Source organism: Thunnus maccoyii, chromosome 5 (genome assembly GCF_910596095.1).
Source record: "Thunnus maccoyii chromosome 5, fThuMac1.1, whole genome shotgun sequence".
Classification (NCBI taxonomy): domain Eukaryota; kingdom Metazoa; phylum Chordata; class Actinopteri; order Scombriformes; family Scombridae; genus Thunnus; species Thunnus maccoyii.
Genome location: NC_056537.1, coordinates 5,990,678 through 6,006,354, shown reverse-complemented (window position 1 = coordinate 6,006,354; position 15,677 = coordinate 5,990,678). Strand labels below are relative to the sequence as shown.

At 41.6% G+C, this 15,677-nt stretch overlaps 1 protein-coding gene across 1 annotated transcript in view; it reads left to right on the top strand.

Moving 5' to 3' along the window:
* Positions 1-1,242: 1,242 nt before the first annotated feature.
* met (MET proto-oncogene, receptor tyrosine kinase) overlaps positions 1,243-15,677 on the top strand; it is a 75,242-nt gene continuing 60,807 nt past the window's right edge. Inside the window, exons 1-2 of the mRNA XM_042412408.1 lie at positions 1,243-1,557; positions 3,218-4,427. Of these exons, the coding sequence (XP_042268342.1) occupies positions 3,219-4,427 (1,209 nt within the window). The 5' untranslated portion in view covers positions 1,243-1,557; position 3,218. The remainder of the gene's footprint in view (positions 1,558-3,217; positions 4,428-15,677) is intronic.

Genomic DNA, 15,677 nt, shown 5'->3' with positions numbered 1-15,677 from the left:
TCTCTGGTGTGATGTCAGAGGTGACAGTGTTGTCCAGTGGGAAATCAGGGAGTTGAGAATAGAAAGGTTGATTAAACGGAAGGGGTTGCACCGAAAATGTCCCTAAGTAAAGTTATGAATGGCCAGTTTTAATTCTAAGAATAAATGAATGTAGTAGACGTTTAAAAGCAGCTGAGCCTTTGTGTTGTTAAAACCTGTGGAAAAAGGGGATGAGAGAGGAAACTATTAGTCTTTAATGACGCTTTACCTCACTCAAACACGTATCACATCCACATACGGAGTGATATGTCTCGTTTTGCGTTTTAGACGTCACAAATTCCGTCACATCACTCGTCCAGCCACTTGAACACACTTGTCCCACGTCTGTCTGTCTCATTAAAACCCCTCACATGTCACCGTGTCTGACAGAAAGTGAGCGCAAACAGCCACTGTGCTGCTCTTCAGCAGTTCCTACCTATTAATTCTCCATCCGCACTCTGTTATCAGGCTTTCCAGTCTTCATTCCAACTGCCCTCCTTTCAGGAAGTGGGACAAAGGAATTTTTTGTGCTGCCCGCTGTGATTCATAGCTGACACACACTCACACACACACACAGTTGGTTTAGGCTTTATAACTTAGCTCATTATTTATGGCTGAGTGAGCCGTTTTAACATGACAACCAGTATTCTGACTCACAGGGGCTTCTGGAGGAGAGTCAGGTGGAACTTAAAGAAGAAAGGAAGACTTTCCTTGTCAGTGTGACCCTTTTTCCTTGGTTTTTCTTTGATTTTGAACATTTATGGAGTGTTAAGGGCACATTAGTAGTCTCAGTTATGCTGTAAAATAAGCTTTATTCATGGGCTAAACACCCTTATTCAGAGGAATGGATGGATCTGGTCGATAAATTCCTCCAAACTGAGTTGTTTTATGTTAGGCAATAAAGAATTAACACTTCCTTTAGGACATAAAGGGTGACATTTAAAATGAGATATAAATATAATTAAATGATGCATTAAAACGGAATAGTGTTTCTCCAAAAAAAAGTAAAGTTTTGTTTTAACTGGTGGTTTTGTTCTACATAATAATCCATGTAAAGCTCATAATACACAGTTCCCTTTAGTTTTCCAGCTTTCTTACCTGCGTGTCTGCTTCACCTGAGCTCCACAGACAGATGAGGCTCAGCACCTGGACGCGTCACTGCGTTTGGAGCCGGAGGGGGCGGGGCATCACGCGCCACGACAGAGGCTGATGTGAGAGCTGCAGCAGCAGCAGCAGCAGCAGCGTGTCTGCTGGATGCGGTCAGTCAGATAGTGTTGAGTCTCACTGGTTCGTGTTCAACTGGCGAGCAACAAACTAGAGTTTAATTACAGGAAAACAGACAAAGTCAGATCGGAGGGAAGAAAAAAATCTTTTTTTTTTTTTGGGAGTTTTTCTTTCACGGAGAGAGAGAAAAAAAAAGCGAAGAGAGAAAATCCACAGCGATCAGTTTGGATTTGATGAGAAAGTCAAGAAGTCCCGCTTTTGAGGAGACCAGCGGAATATGATTTGAGCCAAGGGAGCGTATACTGTCGCTAACAGGTGAGTTTATTCTCTCTGGATTTTCTCTCAGTTTCTTGACTTTGCTATGTTTTCATTTGAGTCTTGAATTGTATTTTGATGCGTAAACAGAGATGTCCCCCCCGACCATGAAACCCCTGACCCCCCCACCCGCCCCCTCCTCCTCCTCCTCCTCCTCCTACACCAACTTTGGATATCACAGCCTGTTTTGAAATGTTTTTTCTGGCTCTGAACACCATTTTACCAACTTCCCATGTGTGTTTTCTGAGACTTTTCGCCATGAGTCACTTTCCTCTCAAACTGAAAACATTTTCACTGTTTCACGCAACCTTTTGTCCTTAGAAAAAACAGCCGTGCAATGAGGCTGTAAATTTATTGTGTTTGGTGCAGGTGCGCAATATTGTGCCCCCTATTACTCATGTTTTTAGACCACAACAAGTTGCTATTCATCACATCATCCCCTTAGTATAAGAAATATATATATATACTGTGTAATACGCTATAATAGGACCTTAAAGTTGTTTTTGTTTTTTATAGTGAGTTAATTTTTCACTTATACTCGTTTTTGTGTTTATTTTATATGACATCACTGTTATTTTCCGATGGCGTTGAATCAGACCTCTTTATGTCTTTGGCCCTCATTGGTGATATTTTCTGCTCTAAACTTTCATAGGAGTTTGCCTACAGGCAGCTGTTAGTTATATCTGTCTTTAAATCTTTTCCCTGGATGTTTATGTGGTGGTATGATTTTTTTTTTTTTTTTTTTTTTTTTTAAAGCCTGCTTTTGACCACTGACTTGCTTCTGAAAAAACAAAACCCAATGAGCTGCTAACTGTGAGAAATCAGTCATAAATCAGTCAAATTGTACACTAGGGAATCTCAGTGAGGATATGTATGCATTGCTGTGGGCATGAGTATAAAACCAACCTACGGTGCTGGATGTTATTGCCTTGTTTTGGTTTACTTCTAAAACCACATCCAGATAGGGAACAGGCAAATGCACATTTTGCAAATTCTCTGGTGCTGCTCTCTCTCTCTCCCTCCCTCCTTCCACTAAAAGCATCTCTCAGTGGATTACCATTTAGTTGTTGGGGTTATTTATCATTTTGTAGGACGGTCCCTCTTGCCTTTTCCCTCCCACCTCTTTTGTTTTAATTGAGTTTATCTCTGCTCCCTTGGGCTCTTGCTGTCTAAACTTAGGCTCGTGGTTGTGTCGCCCTGCAGAGCGGACTGCTCTCTTGGTGATTCACTGCTTTGCCTTGCGCTGTGGTCATTTGGGAACGGAGCTAAGCACCGCAGAAGTGCTCACCCAACTCTGACTACTGGTTTGTCTAGGGTCAGTGGAGTCAGAAGTAGAAACGTGATGATTGGGAGACTGATATTAAAGCTTTGTGTCACTATAAAGACTCCAGTCACTTCAGTATGACTGGTGTCACTGCTTGTGGTAATGTGAGGTAAACCCTGGTTTTACACCCTCACAGAGTCCTATTTACAAATCTAAAAAGGGATTGGGATGTCCCTCTTGTTTCTCCTCACACAGATTGTGCCCTTTTTCCACACATTCACACTCCAGACAATCTAGGCCAGTCTATTCAGAGATATCTATGATGAATGTTTGTAGTGCTTTGTGTTCCAGCAGGGATGTGTTACTCATTTCTCATGTCTCCTCTTTCTGGAACAGGATGAATCTTCGCCCGCTGGAAGCCGTTCATGTCATCCTGCTGCTGTGGGCCCTGTGCCCCAGTGTGCAAGGCCAGTGCGATAAATCATCTGAGACATCCAGACTCAACCTCTCTGTCACCTACGAGCTCCCAACTTTCACCACTAACTTCACCATTCAGAATATGGTGACGCTGGATGGGATCATTTATGTCGGGGCCGTGAACCGAATCTACGCCTTGGCGCCAAATCTTACGAAGCTGTCAGAGTACCACACAGGGCCGCTGTTTGCCAATGAAACCTGCGGCCGGAAACTAAACAGCACAGGCGGTGGTGACAGGGTGGACAACCACAACATCGCCTTGGTGGTGGAGCACATTTATGACAAGGGTTTGTACAGCTGCGGGTCGGCGGACAACGGTGTTTGCCGGCGTCACGTCCTGGATGATGACATTAGCCCGAAAACTGTAGACGAACAGGTGTACTGCTTTGGAGACAAGGTGAGACAAGGCAAGGGTCAACCAAGCAACTCAGATGTTGTGGTCAGCCCTTCTGGTTCTCAGGTGCTCAACGTGGAGAGCAACGTTATCAAGTTTTTTGTTGGAAACTCTGAGATTCCCGGCATGAGTAACGTATCAGGCGGCACAACACATCCCCACACCATTTCCCTGCGGAAGATGAAGACGAGCCAAAATGGCTTCACGTTCTTCTCCAGCCGTTCATACATGGACTTGATTCCATCTCTACGTGGAAACTACTACCTGCGATACGTTTACTCCTTCCACAGCGGACCCTTCACCTATTTCCTCACTGTGCAGAGGGTGAGCAGGGACTCTCAGGCCTACCACACCCGCATAGTCCGCATGTGCTCCTCCGACCTCGACATCCGCCGCTACGTGGAGATGCCCCTAGAATGCATCAGCACCGATAAGAGGCGACGACGCTCCACGGAAGCTGTGAAGGTGTTTAACATCCTCCAAGCTGCTTACGTCACTAAGGTGGGCAATGACGTCGAACTGCAAAAGCAGCTGAAGGTGGAGGAGGGCGACGACGTGCTTTTCGCTGCCTTCGCCCGCGGAAAGCCGAACTCTCCGGAGCCAACCCCCAATTCAGCCGTCTGCATCATGTCGCTGAAACACATCAACAACATGTTCAAGATGTACATGCAGAGGTGCAACACAGTAGACCTGTATCACTTCACTGGATCAGACACTAAGACCTGCTACAATGTGGTAAGTGCTTGGAGGGGTTGAGGCGACTGTGACAGGGTAGCCATTGTAGAACTCTCACTTTGCATTGCAAAATGGCGTAAACAAATTAATGTACAAAGGACAAAAGTTGTTTCTGCTCCAGGAAAGTTTTTGTATTCAAAGTAAATACGAATAAATTATTATTATTCAAATGAGCCCTGATCATAGATTTCAGCTCTAAGTTTTGAAAGTCAATAAACTGCAATAGCAGAAGTTGTGTTCAATGGTGACCTCTACAATGGCTACTGCTGTATTAACATGTCATTATATTTTTATGCCAATTAATGTATTTGAGGATGTTTCAAATATATACCCTGCACTAACTTGGTATGTTCAAAGATCTGTCTTGAAGTCCAGGCCAAAAATGTGTTTTTTTGGCGCATGAAGGATGATGCCACGCACTAAATTGCAAAACTCTTTGCTCAACAACGGTATTTTAAGCATTTGGACCTTTTTATCCAGAGCGACATAGATGGAGTCCAAAAAACACAATTTTAGTCTCTGTAGATCACAACAAAGTTTCAGCATCATCATGATCAAAGCCTCAGTCAGTCATCTGTTGTATATTCACAGCTTGGTTTTCATCTTTTAGAGTTATAAGCCTTGGCTGTTTATTCGCTGCAGGCAGGCTTGCCTGTTTGCTGGAGAGATTGTCCTGTAACTGGGTGGTCTCAGGTTCAGGCAGCCAGTATGTGTACTGTCTGTCTGTCTAAGTGTCCTTGAGCAAGACACTGAAGCATGACTTGCTCCTGAATTGTTCCTTTGACCTCTGACCTCTCTGGTTAGGAGTGTACATTCACATCTGCCTCACAGGGAAATGTGAAGAAAGAAACTTCTGATTACAGTGTTTACTATGACTTTTATGTCTGTTTCATATCCTCTTTCATGTTTATGGATTACTTACTTGCTGTGTACTGTGCAGTCTGTGGAACAGTAGGACATTTTTCATTGCTCCAATGCATTGGAGTTTAAATGAACTGAAATGTTGACTCTTAAATGTAGACTCCTGGCTTAAAGTTGAGGTTGTTTACAACCATATTTGGTGAAGAGTGTAGGACTCGTAGCCATTTTTATACATAGTCTCCCCATTTTAGGACAAAGTACCATAACAATGATCCTAAACATACAGAGAAGGAAAGCAGTTGAATGATCGGGTCAATCACTCAATCCAACTGATCATGACGTGTTTCACTTGTTGAAGACCAAGCTGAGGGAAAAAAGCCAGGTAACAAGCAAAAAGTAAAGATGACTGCAGTCGAGGCCTTACAGAGGATTAATAGGGAAGATATCAAAGGTCTGCTGATGTTTTTGGGTTGGAGACTTCAGACAATTATTGACTGCAAAGGATTTGTAAATATTAAAGGGGACATTTTCAGGTCAATATTTTTAGTATGTGGATCTACTGGAATATCTTTACATGATTTACAGATCCAAAAAACTCCTTGTTTATCTTATACTGGCCGTTTATACAGCCCCTCAGTTCAGCTTCTGTCTGAAACAGGCCGTTTTAGCTCCTGTCTCTTTAAGGCCGCCCTCCCGATGAGCCCAGTCTGTTCTGATTGGCGAGCTTCAGGAAGCTTCAGTCAGCTCTGGAGGCTATGTAAACCCACAATAGTAAACGGATTTCACTTCTTTTCTCTTTCGTCCGAAATATAAACTTCTCAAATACATCCGCACCTGTTCAAGCCGAAATCTGATCTGGGATATGAGAGTGGACTTCAGCAACAAAGATAACGGAACGGATGTCATCTTGTTGGGAAAGTAAAAGAAACATTGCAAATGAAGCGTTCAAGGCAGGTTTTGACTTGCAGGGAGCATTTTTACATAGGTTCACCTCAAGTTTTGGAACTTTGACAGTATTTAACATAGATATCCCAAATTATAATAGTATATAAATGACAGAAAATCACAAAATCTCCTCTGAATATAATGAATATAATGGCTTAATTTAAGTTAATTCATCCTATACATTGTGGCCCTAAAATGTGTATAAACCTTCATATGTGTTGTACTATAGTAACCATCACCCCTCCCCATACTGATGCGAGCCACTTCGTTACCCCCCCGCCATTACTCACTCACCTCCAATCCATCAACATTGACTCAATCAATCAGTTGTACCACCTGATCAATAGTGACATGAAGTTAACTGCCGACCACCCTGCCAAAAGGGTCCGTCAATATGTGTACTTGAGCCGCTGCCTCTCTGACTTCATCTTTACTTAACCTCAGCGTCAGTCGGTACAGTATATCACCAGTCAGGCAGTGGATTGCCATAGTCTCCTGGATATATTGTACTGTAAATATGTTGTAAAAGGGCAAGCACATACAGGATTAATGTTAGAGTCGTGTGCAAACACCTAGCTCGCTCCCGACGAAGACTTCTGTCAAAACATTGGGTGTGTGTGTATGCGTGTGTGTGTGTGTGTGTTACTGCGAAGGTTATAACTTTTTTTTTCTATTGCTGTCAGCAGACTAGTTTAAACATCATTGCGTGTGCGTCCACAGTAGGAACATTTATTGCTGCTTTTAACTTGGCAGCACACCACGACTGTGTACCATAACACTGTAGGTATAAAGCATTTGTGTGGTTGTAGCAGTGGGTTTGTATGTTTTTATCCCATTTATTTATCACACATTTTGTACTCTTTATATTGCAATTAACCATTTTGCAAACAATGCTGCTGTGTTTTTAGAAATTTCAATAGATTTTACGACCATTCCAAACATTGCATTTGTTTCCATTCATTTGGTAATGAATGTTATGTGTGTCCTTCAGGTCTAATAATGAATGCATTTCCTTTTTTTATAAAATATTTGCAAAGCAGATTTAAAAATATGTTTTTATTTTTTCTAAACCTGCACTGTTTACAGCCATACACCAACTTCCAGTCATCTTCTTCTTCTCCTCTGCTTTTTTGTTGGTGCATTTCAATGTTTCCTGGTTGTCCACTAGTAGTGGACTAGTGTGAAACTGGAACGTGAATCCGTGGGGTTTGTGTGGATACTTTATGTGTGTGTCACATACAAACAAAATGGGGAACCGCTCATCAAAATATGTCTCCATGGCGTTACTAGTGGTCAAAAATTCCAGAGGGTTCCTTTGACTCGTGCCAACATTTCATTATCATTACAGAGTAAAGTACATTACAGGTGATTTAAAGACTTAATGCTACAAATCAATCTGCACTTAAACTGAATTACCATGCAACAATTGACAAAAGGAATGCAGACTTGATGCTCACTGTGATGGATTACACACCTCAAACAAGCTTCAAGACTCTACTAATTGACTTTCATACAATTCAGAAATTAATGGAAAACTAGTGGCCGAGTGGAAAGGTGAATCTAAAACTATATGCATAACAAAATGTTTAGGGGGGAGAAAAAAGTACACATAATAATTGCAAACACATTGTTATGCCCGTAGTATGTAGTGGTTCTAAAGGCGCAGACTGCATTGAAGAGATTAGACACGAAACACGAAAGTGACATGTGGTTCAGTTCTTAAAACAGATTCAAACCAGCTTTGCAAATACATGCAAATACATGGTGGGTGGGTGTTTGGGTACATCAGCGGGGTCCTGACAGCTATCAGCAGTGGAGATCCACTGGGGAAAGCGAGGAATGCTGGGGAGCCGGGGCAGGGGGGTGGGGGTTCGGGGGGCAGCGCATATCTGACTCTCAGCGAGCCGTGATGAATGGCTCAGGGATAACAGGGCATCAGCAGCTGGGCGGAAGATGATCCCTCGACCCGCCGTGGCAGCCGGCCATGCTGGCGAGGCCTCCCCCTCCCCTCGACCCCCACCTGTTACCAGCACCTGTGGGAAAGTGGAAATTGCATCGGTAACACCAAAGAGCCTTTTTATTTGGGTTGATGTTGGATTGATCGATCAAAATGATCTCTTATGGACTTTTTATTTTGATATGATCAAAGCTTTTTACAAAAGTCTGTGGTCCACATTAAAGCCTGTTGTATTCACCCAGTAATATTGCACTTTTTTTTTTGGTGGACAGCTGCAAATTTGGCACATTTTTTGTCACAGAGCACGTCGGAACCAGATGAAAAACGTTCAGTGTTTGAGGGCCTCCTCGCTCCTTGAGCATCTTTTGGCGAACAGATGTGACAAGTTTTTCTCTGATGTCATGCTTAACAGAGACGTTTTGCGGTGTTTTTGGAATGTGAAAAAGCTAGAAGCCATCCTCTGCTGTAAACCGATAACTCAGAGAGCCTGTTGAGCTACTGTGCACAGGATTAAATACTAAATCACAGTGTTACAAATCAAACAAACTATCGCCTGATGCTATGGCGGCTCCAAACAAAAGTTTATTTGTACCGAGTGATGATTGCTGAGCAAACCTTTCCTTCCTGAACTCCCAAACAGTAATTGTCTGTTTCCACCTCTTGACAGCGAGCGGCGATATGAAAACTGTTGTTTCGATCACTCACGAGCGAGAGTGACTGACTGAATGAGAGTACTATTCCGTTATTAGACATTCTTTCCTCTTGACTCACTCAATTACTGGGTTGATGTGAGGCATGACATCAGTTTTGCTGGAGGTACAGGAGCATCTGTACAGTGTGTAATTATCATAGGAATCCTTCTGTTTCTAACTTCTGTGTTGTATAGTATGGCATGTTTTGATAAGCCTGTAAACAACACGATTTTTATATTATGCTGACTTCCTCCTTTTGCAGCTGCAATATTAACTTCATTTAGTGATCCTCTTTCAGTAACTCAGACACACACATATCCATTAAATACACACACTAAAAACCAGAGTGCTGGCTTTTGTTTTTTTTCAGTAGACTCAGCACAGACAAATGGCACAAAAATCTGCTGTTTCCAAATATTTTCATCTCTGAGTATGAGCCTCCAAACACACAGACGCAGCAGGTTAAGTGCTGAATCGCTGCAGCCAAAAGAGCTTTTATCTCAGTGACGCCGTTTTCAAGTTTTATCGCTGACCGTCTTTCTTGTATCCTCTTGTCCTCAGCTGCCAGGTAAAGAAACAATCGGTAAGCCCATTGTGCAACTGTCCCATCCGATGCACGTGCTGTAAGCTTGGACTTAATGGATCTAATCATAGCAGTACTTAATAGATTTACGACTAGTGTTCAGTGGCATATGGCAGGTAGACTCTGTTATTATGAGGTTTGGGAAGAGATAAGCGCCGCCATAAATTCATAAAAGTTGTTCGATGGAGGCATACTTAAGCACACTGCAGGTTATTTTTGTCGTTTGCTCCACCAAATTGTATTTTTGGCAGAAAAAAAACTCTCTAGGAGGAATCTGGCTGAGGTTGAAATCTCAGTGTAAGAGCATGTTTTGAAGTTTTTAAGTGGTGGTTGTCAGCTCAGACGTGCCTCTTAACTCCAGTTTAAGCAGCAAGATATGATAAATGTTGTAATGATGAGTGGCCCTCTTTTAGGCTGTCTACGTGATAGAACAAATCTGCTTTTCTTATTGTTTCTTTAGGGCCATTTCTGTCCTCAGGCAGCTCTCGGTTACATAAAGAACGTGACATTGAAGAAATAATTACAAGTCTTTACCATGAGACCTGGAGCGTAACTACAGCTTACTGTGCTTTAGCAGATTTTTTGGAATTATGCTACTTTTCTAGGCACAGTTTAGAATATTTTCCAATGATTTTACTTTTGCTATGAACTGTATTTATACAAGCAGAGGCACTTAACAGTAGTTCCACTCAAAAAGGCCGCAGTTGACTCAATTGTTTGATTTGAGCAAAAGTAGAAACAATATCAAAAGGTTGAACTTATAATGAGTTCATTTATTTATGTAAAAGGAGTAATCCGCCAATTTTTGTGCACACAATGAACACACACTGGTTTTTGGGCACTTAACGATACTTTAATTCTAATTATTTTTTCAAGCATGTACACCAAAACTTGACCTGAATTAGCACTGCAAGGATTACTCAATCAATCGATTAGTTAATGGACAGAAAATTAATCACCAATTATTGAGTTTTTAAAGAAAAAAACGCCAAAATTCTCTAGTTCCAGCTTCTCAGATATGAATATTTCCTGGTTTCTTTAGTCCTCTATGACAGTAAACTGAATATCTTTGGGTTATGGACTGTTTAGACTGTTGTAATTGAGATTTTTCACCATTTTCTGACGTTTTATGGACCAAACAACTAATCAATTAATCAAGAAAAGAATCAACAGATTAATTAATAATGAAAATTATTGTTAGTTTCAGCCTTAACCTGAATTGAGTAAAGATTTAATATGATTAACATAGTTTTTTGGAGACAAGTATTCCAGTAGTTCTCCACCCCTCCTCAAAAAAGCTCTTAAAACAATTGATATAATCCCCCAGAATGTGCTGTGGCTTGACAATATCACTTTAAAAAAAAACCATGTTTGGCCATTTGCTGGGTAATGTAGTGTGTAGAGCCATAACAGGGGTTTGGAGTGACCCCAACACGCCTGGTACCCATTCCCATAAGTCTATTGAGGGAGCAAGGAACATTTGAGACTAAAAATAAAGAACGGCCACATTCGAGGTCAAAATTATCATCGGATTACCATTGATTCGAGAAAACCCACCAAATGCTGATTGCTTTTAAATTGAATCTTCAGCCTGATTGATTATAGTGTGTGTAATATAATTCCAGCTGGGAGACGCTTTTGACCGACAGTCATTTTAATTAGCCGGCCTGTTTTAATGAACAAGCTTTAAACGCTGGCTCGAAAAGATGCCACAGAGGCCCATTGATTTTATTATACACTGTTAAGGAATTCCTAATAATTTCTGATTATGAATGAGGAACCAGTTATATGACTTCCAAGATATATAAGACTTTTCCAGTCAGTTGTTTGGTCACTAAATAAGATAAGATTACAGTTTATTTGCATACAGCGCTGAGTAAAAGAATGTAGAGCAGAGCATGCAGTAGAGGTTTGCTTTAACAACATCTACATGCAACTCTTGAGCAACAGATCTTATGTAGTTTGCAACTTTTATCCCATGAGAGGATTTCTAAAAAATGTTTTCTCTGAATGGAGTTGCCAAAGATAGAAGGTGTTGTATGTTGTTCAGATTGTAAAGCAGCCTAAAATAGAACTATGTCTCTGAGACAGACACCTACGTTGTCTTCCAAAAACTATAAAAAAAAACTCATCAATGAGCCGCACCATTGAACCGAGTGACATATTACTTCACTGTGAAGAGTGCAGTCATAGTAGGTTTCTTTTTTAAATGGCTCCAAACAGAGATCACTTTTTCAGTCAATGGAGAGTAGTTCTGTGTACGGCGGACACCGCTGCACATGCACAGGAACGTGGATCCATTTAGAGAGCTTTGCTAGCTTGTCGTGCTACATACACGGATGTATTATAAGAGCTGGATACTGGACTAAAAATGGCCCCCATTCAGTCCTATAGGAATTGTTCGCCTGGCGCATTCGCCAAAAAAAGTTTCTAGCTTCCGGGTTTGCTTCCACGTTGTGCGGCCCGCTGAATATGCGCAGTAGTGTTTCCCCCCGCTGGCCCCGCCCGCGAGTTCCCGCTCGGCCCATAGACTTTACATTGTGATGACGTTACTGGTTTTTAAATCGCTTTTCTCGGCTTGAGGAAAGTTTTACAAACATAAAACCTCCATGGATCAAAAGTTCATAATAGAAAGAGTCATAATTGACGTTTGCAGTGCGAAGTGTCCTGTCAACAGTTTTACAGGTGTCTCTTTTACAATGGTGGTCTATGGGGGAAAATCCTTTTTGGGCCACAGGGAGATTTTTCGCTGCAATACCGCGAGTGGCCACTGGGAAAAATTGGCTGCAAGGCTGAGCGGCGGCGCCCTATCCAGCTCTTATTATACATCCATAGCTACATATCACAACCTCTCGACTTTGCACTGAAATTCTTTGAGAAATTTACAGTGTCGTGCAAAGTGGAGAGATTGTGATATGTAGCTCAACAAGCTAGCAAACCGCTGTAACAGTACCTCTCCCTGGAGACTGAAAACATGATCGCTGTTATTAGTCTTTTGAGCCGTTTTTAAACAAACTAAGGTCACTGTAATCCTTGTGGGAAAGGAACATGTCACCCAGTGTAGCAGTGTAGCTCAGTGATATGTTTTTAATTTTCATAATCGCACATCTGGAATATTTATTCACCAGGCTTTGTACAATGAAAGCACTTGATCTCTTTCACTAAGATCCCATGTCATTTTAATGGGCAGCATTCAGATGCTTGATCAGTTGCATCTTGACCTCAGATTTGTTCTGAAAGACTTTCATCCTGACTTGAACTTCTCTCAAAAGCCTTTAAAAGCTGCTCGAGAAATAGTTGATTACTCCGACATACAGTAGTTACAAAGATCTGTGGAGAAGGTGAGAAAAGAAAAAGGAAAAGAGATGACCAAGATGATAAAATCATGAAAGAGCACGAATGACATATCGAGAAATGCCACATAGTAAATATGTAGGAACATAAAGCAAACTGTTTTGTCTTCAGTCTCAGCCCATCTGCTCTTAATCTATATTTCACTGTGAGCTCTAACATGAAACTGTCATATGGAATTTATTCTTACTTTTTTGGGAGATGTATGATTTTGCATCAGTTGCCTTGCAGCGAAAACACTGCAAACTACATGTGTCAGACTTTGCCTCCTGTGACAGGAGATGTACCGTAACAACAGCAATCACTGATCAATCAGTCATCAGGTAAAGTATCAGTGATAGTTTGTGCATGTGCTGTAGTTTTCCAGTGACAGTTGGGAGAGTTGCAGATAATTAGACCCACAGCAACCTCACGATAAATGCACTTAATACTTTGCATTCAGCAGTAGTGCTGCTGATTCAGTGGGTGCTGCTGGGGATGTGAGGGTTTAGAGCCCCACATGCCCGAGCCTGCTCATGCCATCACTAAGCTGGTATTTGTTTGCTTGAACTCTCCCTCTGTATTAGGCTTTACTGGGGCTGGTAAACATACGTCAACATTATCATCATCCAGAAGTTCTTCTTTGTCAAGATGCTGCAAAGAATATATAACACCCTAGGGATAAGATAAGATGAATAGCGAGATGTCATTTTTATGTTAGTGCGGTCCTGTGACCTTTTAATCTCGTTACGGAAATTTGTTATTGACATTTTATCCCTAAATCCTTCAATTTTGCTGATTAAGTACCACTAGACAAGGCAGTTGGAGCTCACATGATAAAATACATTACATAATGTGCCATTTATACGATTGGCAGCCAGAAAATGCATTACCATTCACTGTAAATCTGCTTCTTTTTTTTTTTTTCTTTCTTACCTCACTACGCTGGATTGAGCACTCAGTTTTCCATTTCACTTCTACTTCCAGGACAGACAGACATGCAATAAGTGCCACATGTGCAGAGTAGAGAGAAATAGCAGTAGTAGATTTCAGAATTTATGCCACACTTGTAGCTGTTCCCTCCTGTAATAGGATGATGTGACACCCAGAAAAATTATAAAAGCGAATCAAAAGACATCAGTGACCTTGCTGTGGATTTTTTTTTTACAACAGATGTCACAGATTGCGTCCTGCATGCCCGAGCCTGTCCGTGCCATCATTAAGACGGGTGTAGGACCCAGCGGTGCTCCTCAGCGGGCGGGCAGGTCTCCAGCAGCATACGGGAATCAACAAAAGAATGAAAATACTACGTTCTTGTCCGGTCCTGTCCTTCTCATATTGCTCCTTGTAAGCCTTCAGTCTCTCCGATAAAGACCACTGCGTGTGTGTGTGTGTGTGTATGTGTGTGTGTGTTTGTGTGTGTGTGTGTTTGTAATGAGAACGAGATTAGATCGACCGTGTTTCGGTACCTGCATCTATCTCATAACACACACTTTTTCACACAGATCTTAACACATGCATACACACACAAGAGCATACACGGTAGAGTAAGACAACTATGTTGGTTTGTTGACAGATCAGACGTAGATCAGCTCACCACAGCCGCATAAAATTTATAAAAAACACAAATGCACTTCACTTACATTGCACTTTTTACTACTATTACTTTCCATTGAAGGAACTTTAAGCAGCAGTAAAGTATTTTTTTAGGCAAAAAATTCAGAAAAACTTAAAATTCATTCTTCTCTGATATAACTTTTTACAATTTTTTTATATTTTATGTACCAAATGATCAATTAATCATGATTAATCAAGAAAATAATCAATGACGAGTAAGTGATTGGCAGCTGCAGCGCATAATCAGCCATGTCAGCGAGTGCAAAACAAGGTTCGTGCCAGTGTAAGCTACAGTTCGTGTGTTATAACATCATGGAAAACAGTTTACATGCCCTGACCCGACACACTCTGATTGTCCATATGGCGTGTCGTGTGTTGTCGGTGAGAGCTGGCAGCTGTGCGTGCCCGCCGCCCTCAGGTGGGCCGTTGCGTCACGTGGCGGCCGTGTCCAGGCAGGTCGTTTCTGTACGAGGAGGAGGAGGAGGCTCGGTCAGCATCTACATCCAGCATGTCAGGAAATAAACACAAACACATGGACTTCATCTAACGTTATTGGTGTCATAGAAAAACTTACACCTGTTTTTGAAACACACGCTGTGCCAATCATGTAGAGCCACAAGTCGATTTGTGCTGCAATGGGTCGTTTATCTCGTTCAATACTTGCGTAATGATCCCCTCACAAAATAACAGATGACATAATTCTTCAATAGTTTAAGATAAATCTGTCATGCAAGGATTGCAGCAAGTCTGTTTCGACACTATCCGCCCATCTCGGCGGTATCGGGGCCCTGTTTTGTGTCTGTTCGTGTCTGCAGGCATTTCCTGGCGATTTTCTACATGATTTCACATTCACTCAATGTCAGTATTTAGTTTTGGATCCGCAGAGTTAATAATTAGCCGAGGAGTTCAGTTTCTTGTTTTGCTGGAAAGCTGGAGGTGTGTGTAGATCCTTTTTGCTAAGGCTTTTGTATGCACATCTTATCTTTGTTCCCTAGATAAAGGGTAAAGTAGTAAATATGCAAACCGTCAGTGCCTGCAAGCTGTCTTCCAATAAGCAGGGTGGGAAATTACCACCAGCCACCATCAGCCAAATACTGTTAAACTTAGGCTATAGCTGATAAGATTTCTTTTAGTGCTAACTATGTCTGTGTCAGATAAACAGCTGTCATTTGTTGTTTTGTCTCTTCTCATCTGTCACTTGTTCAGGTTTTCAGGTTTGCTGCTTCTCTCTGTTTTGTATTATTATAAATTGGATTTAAAACTGG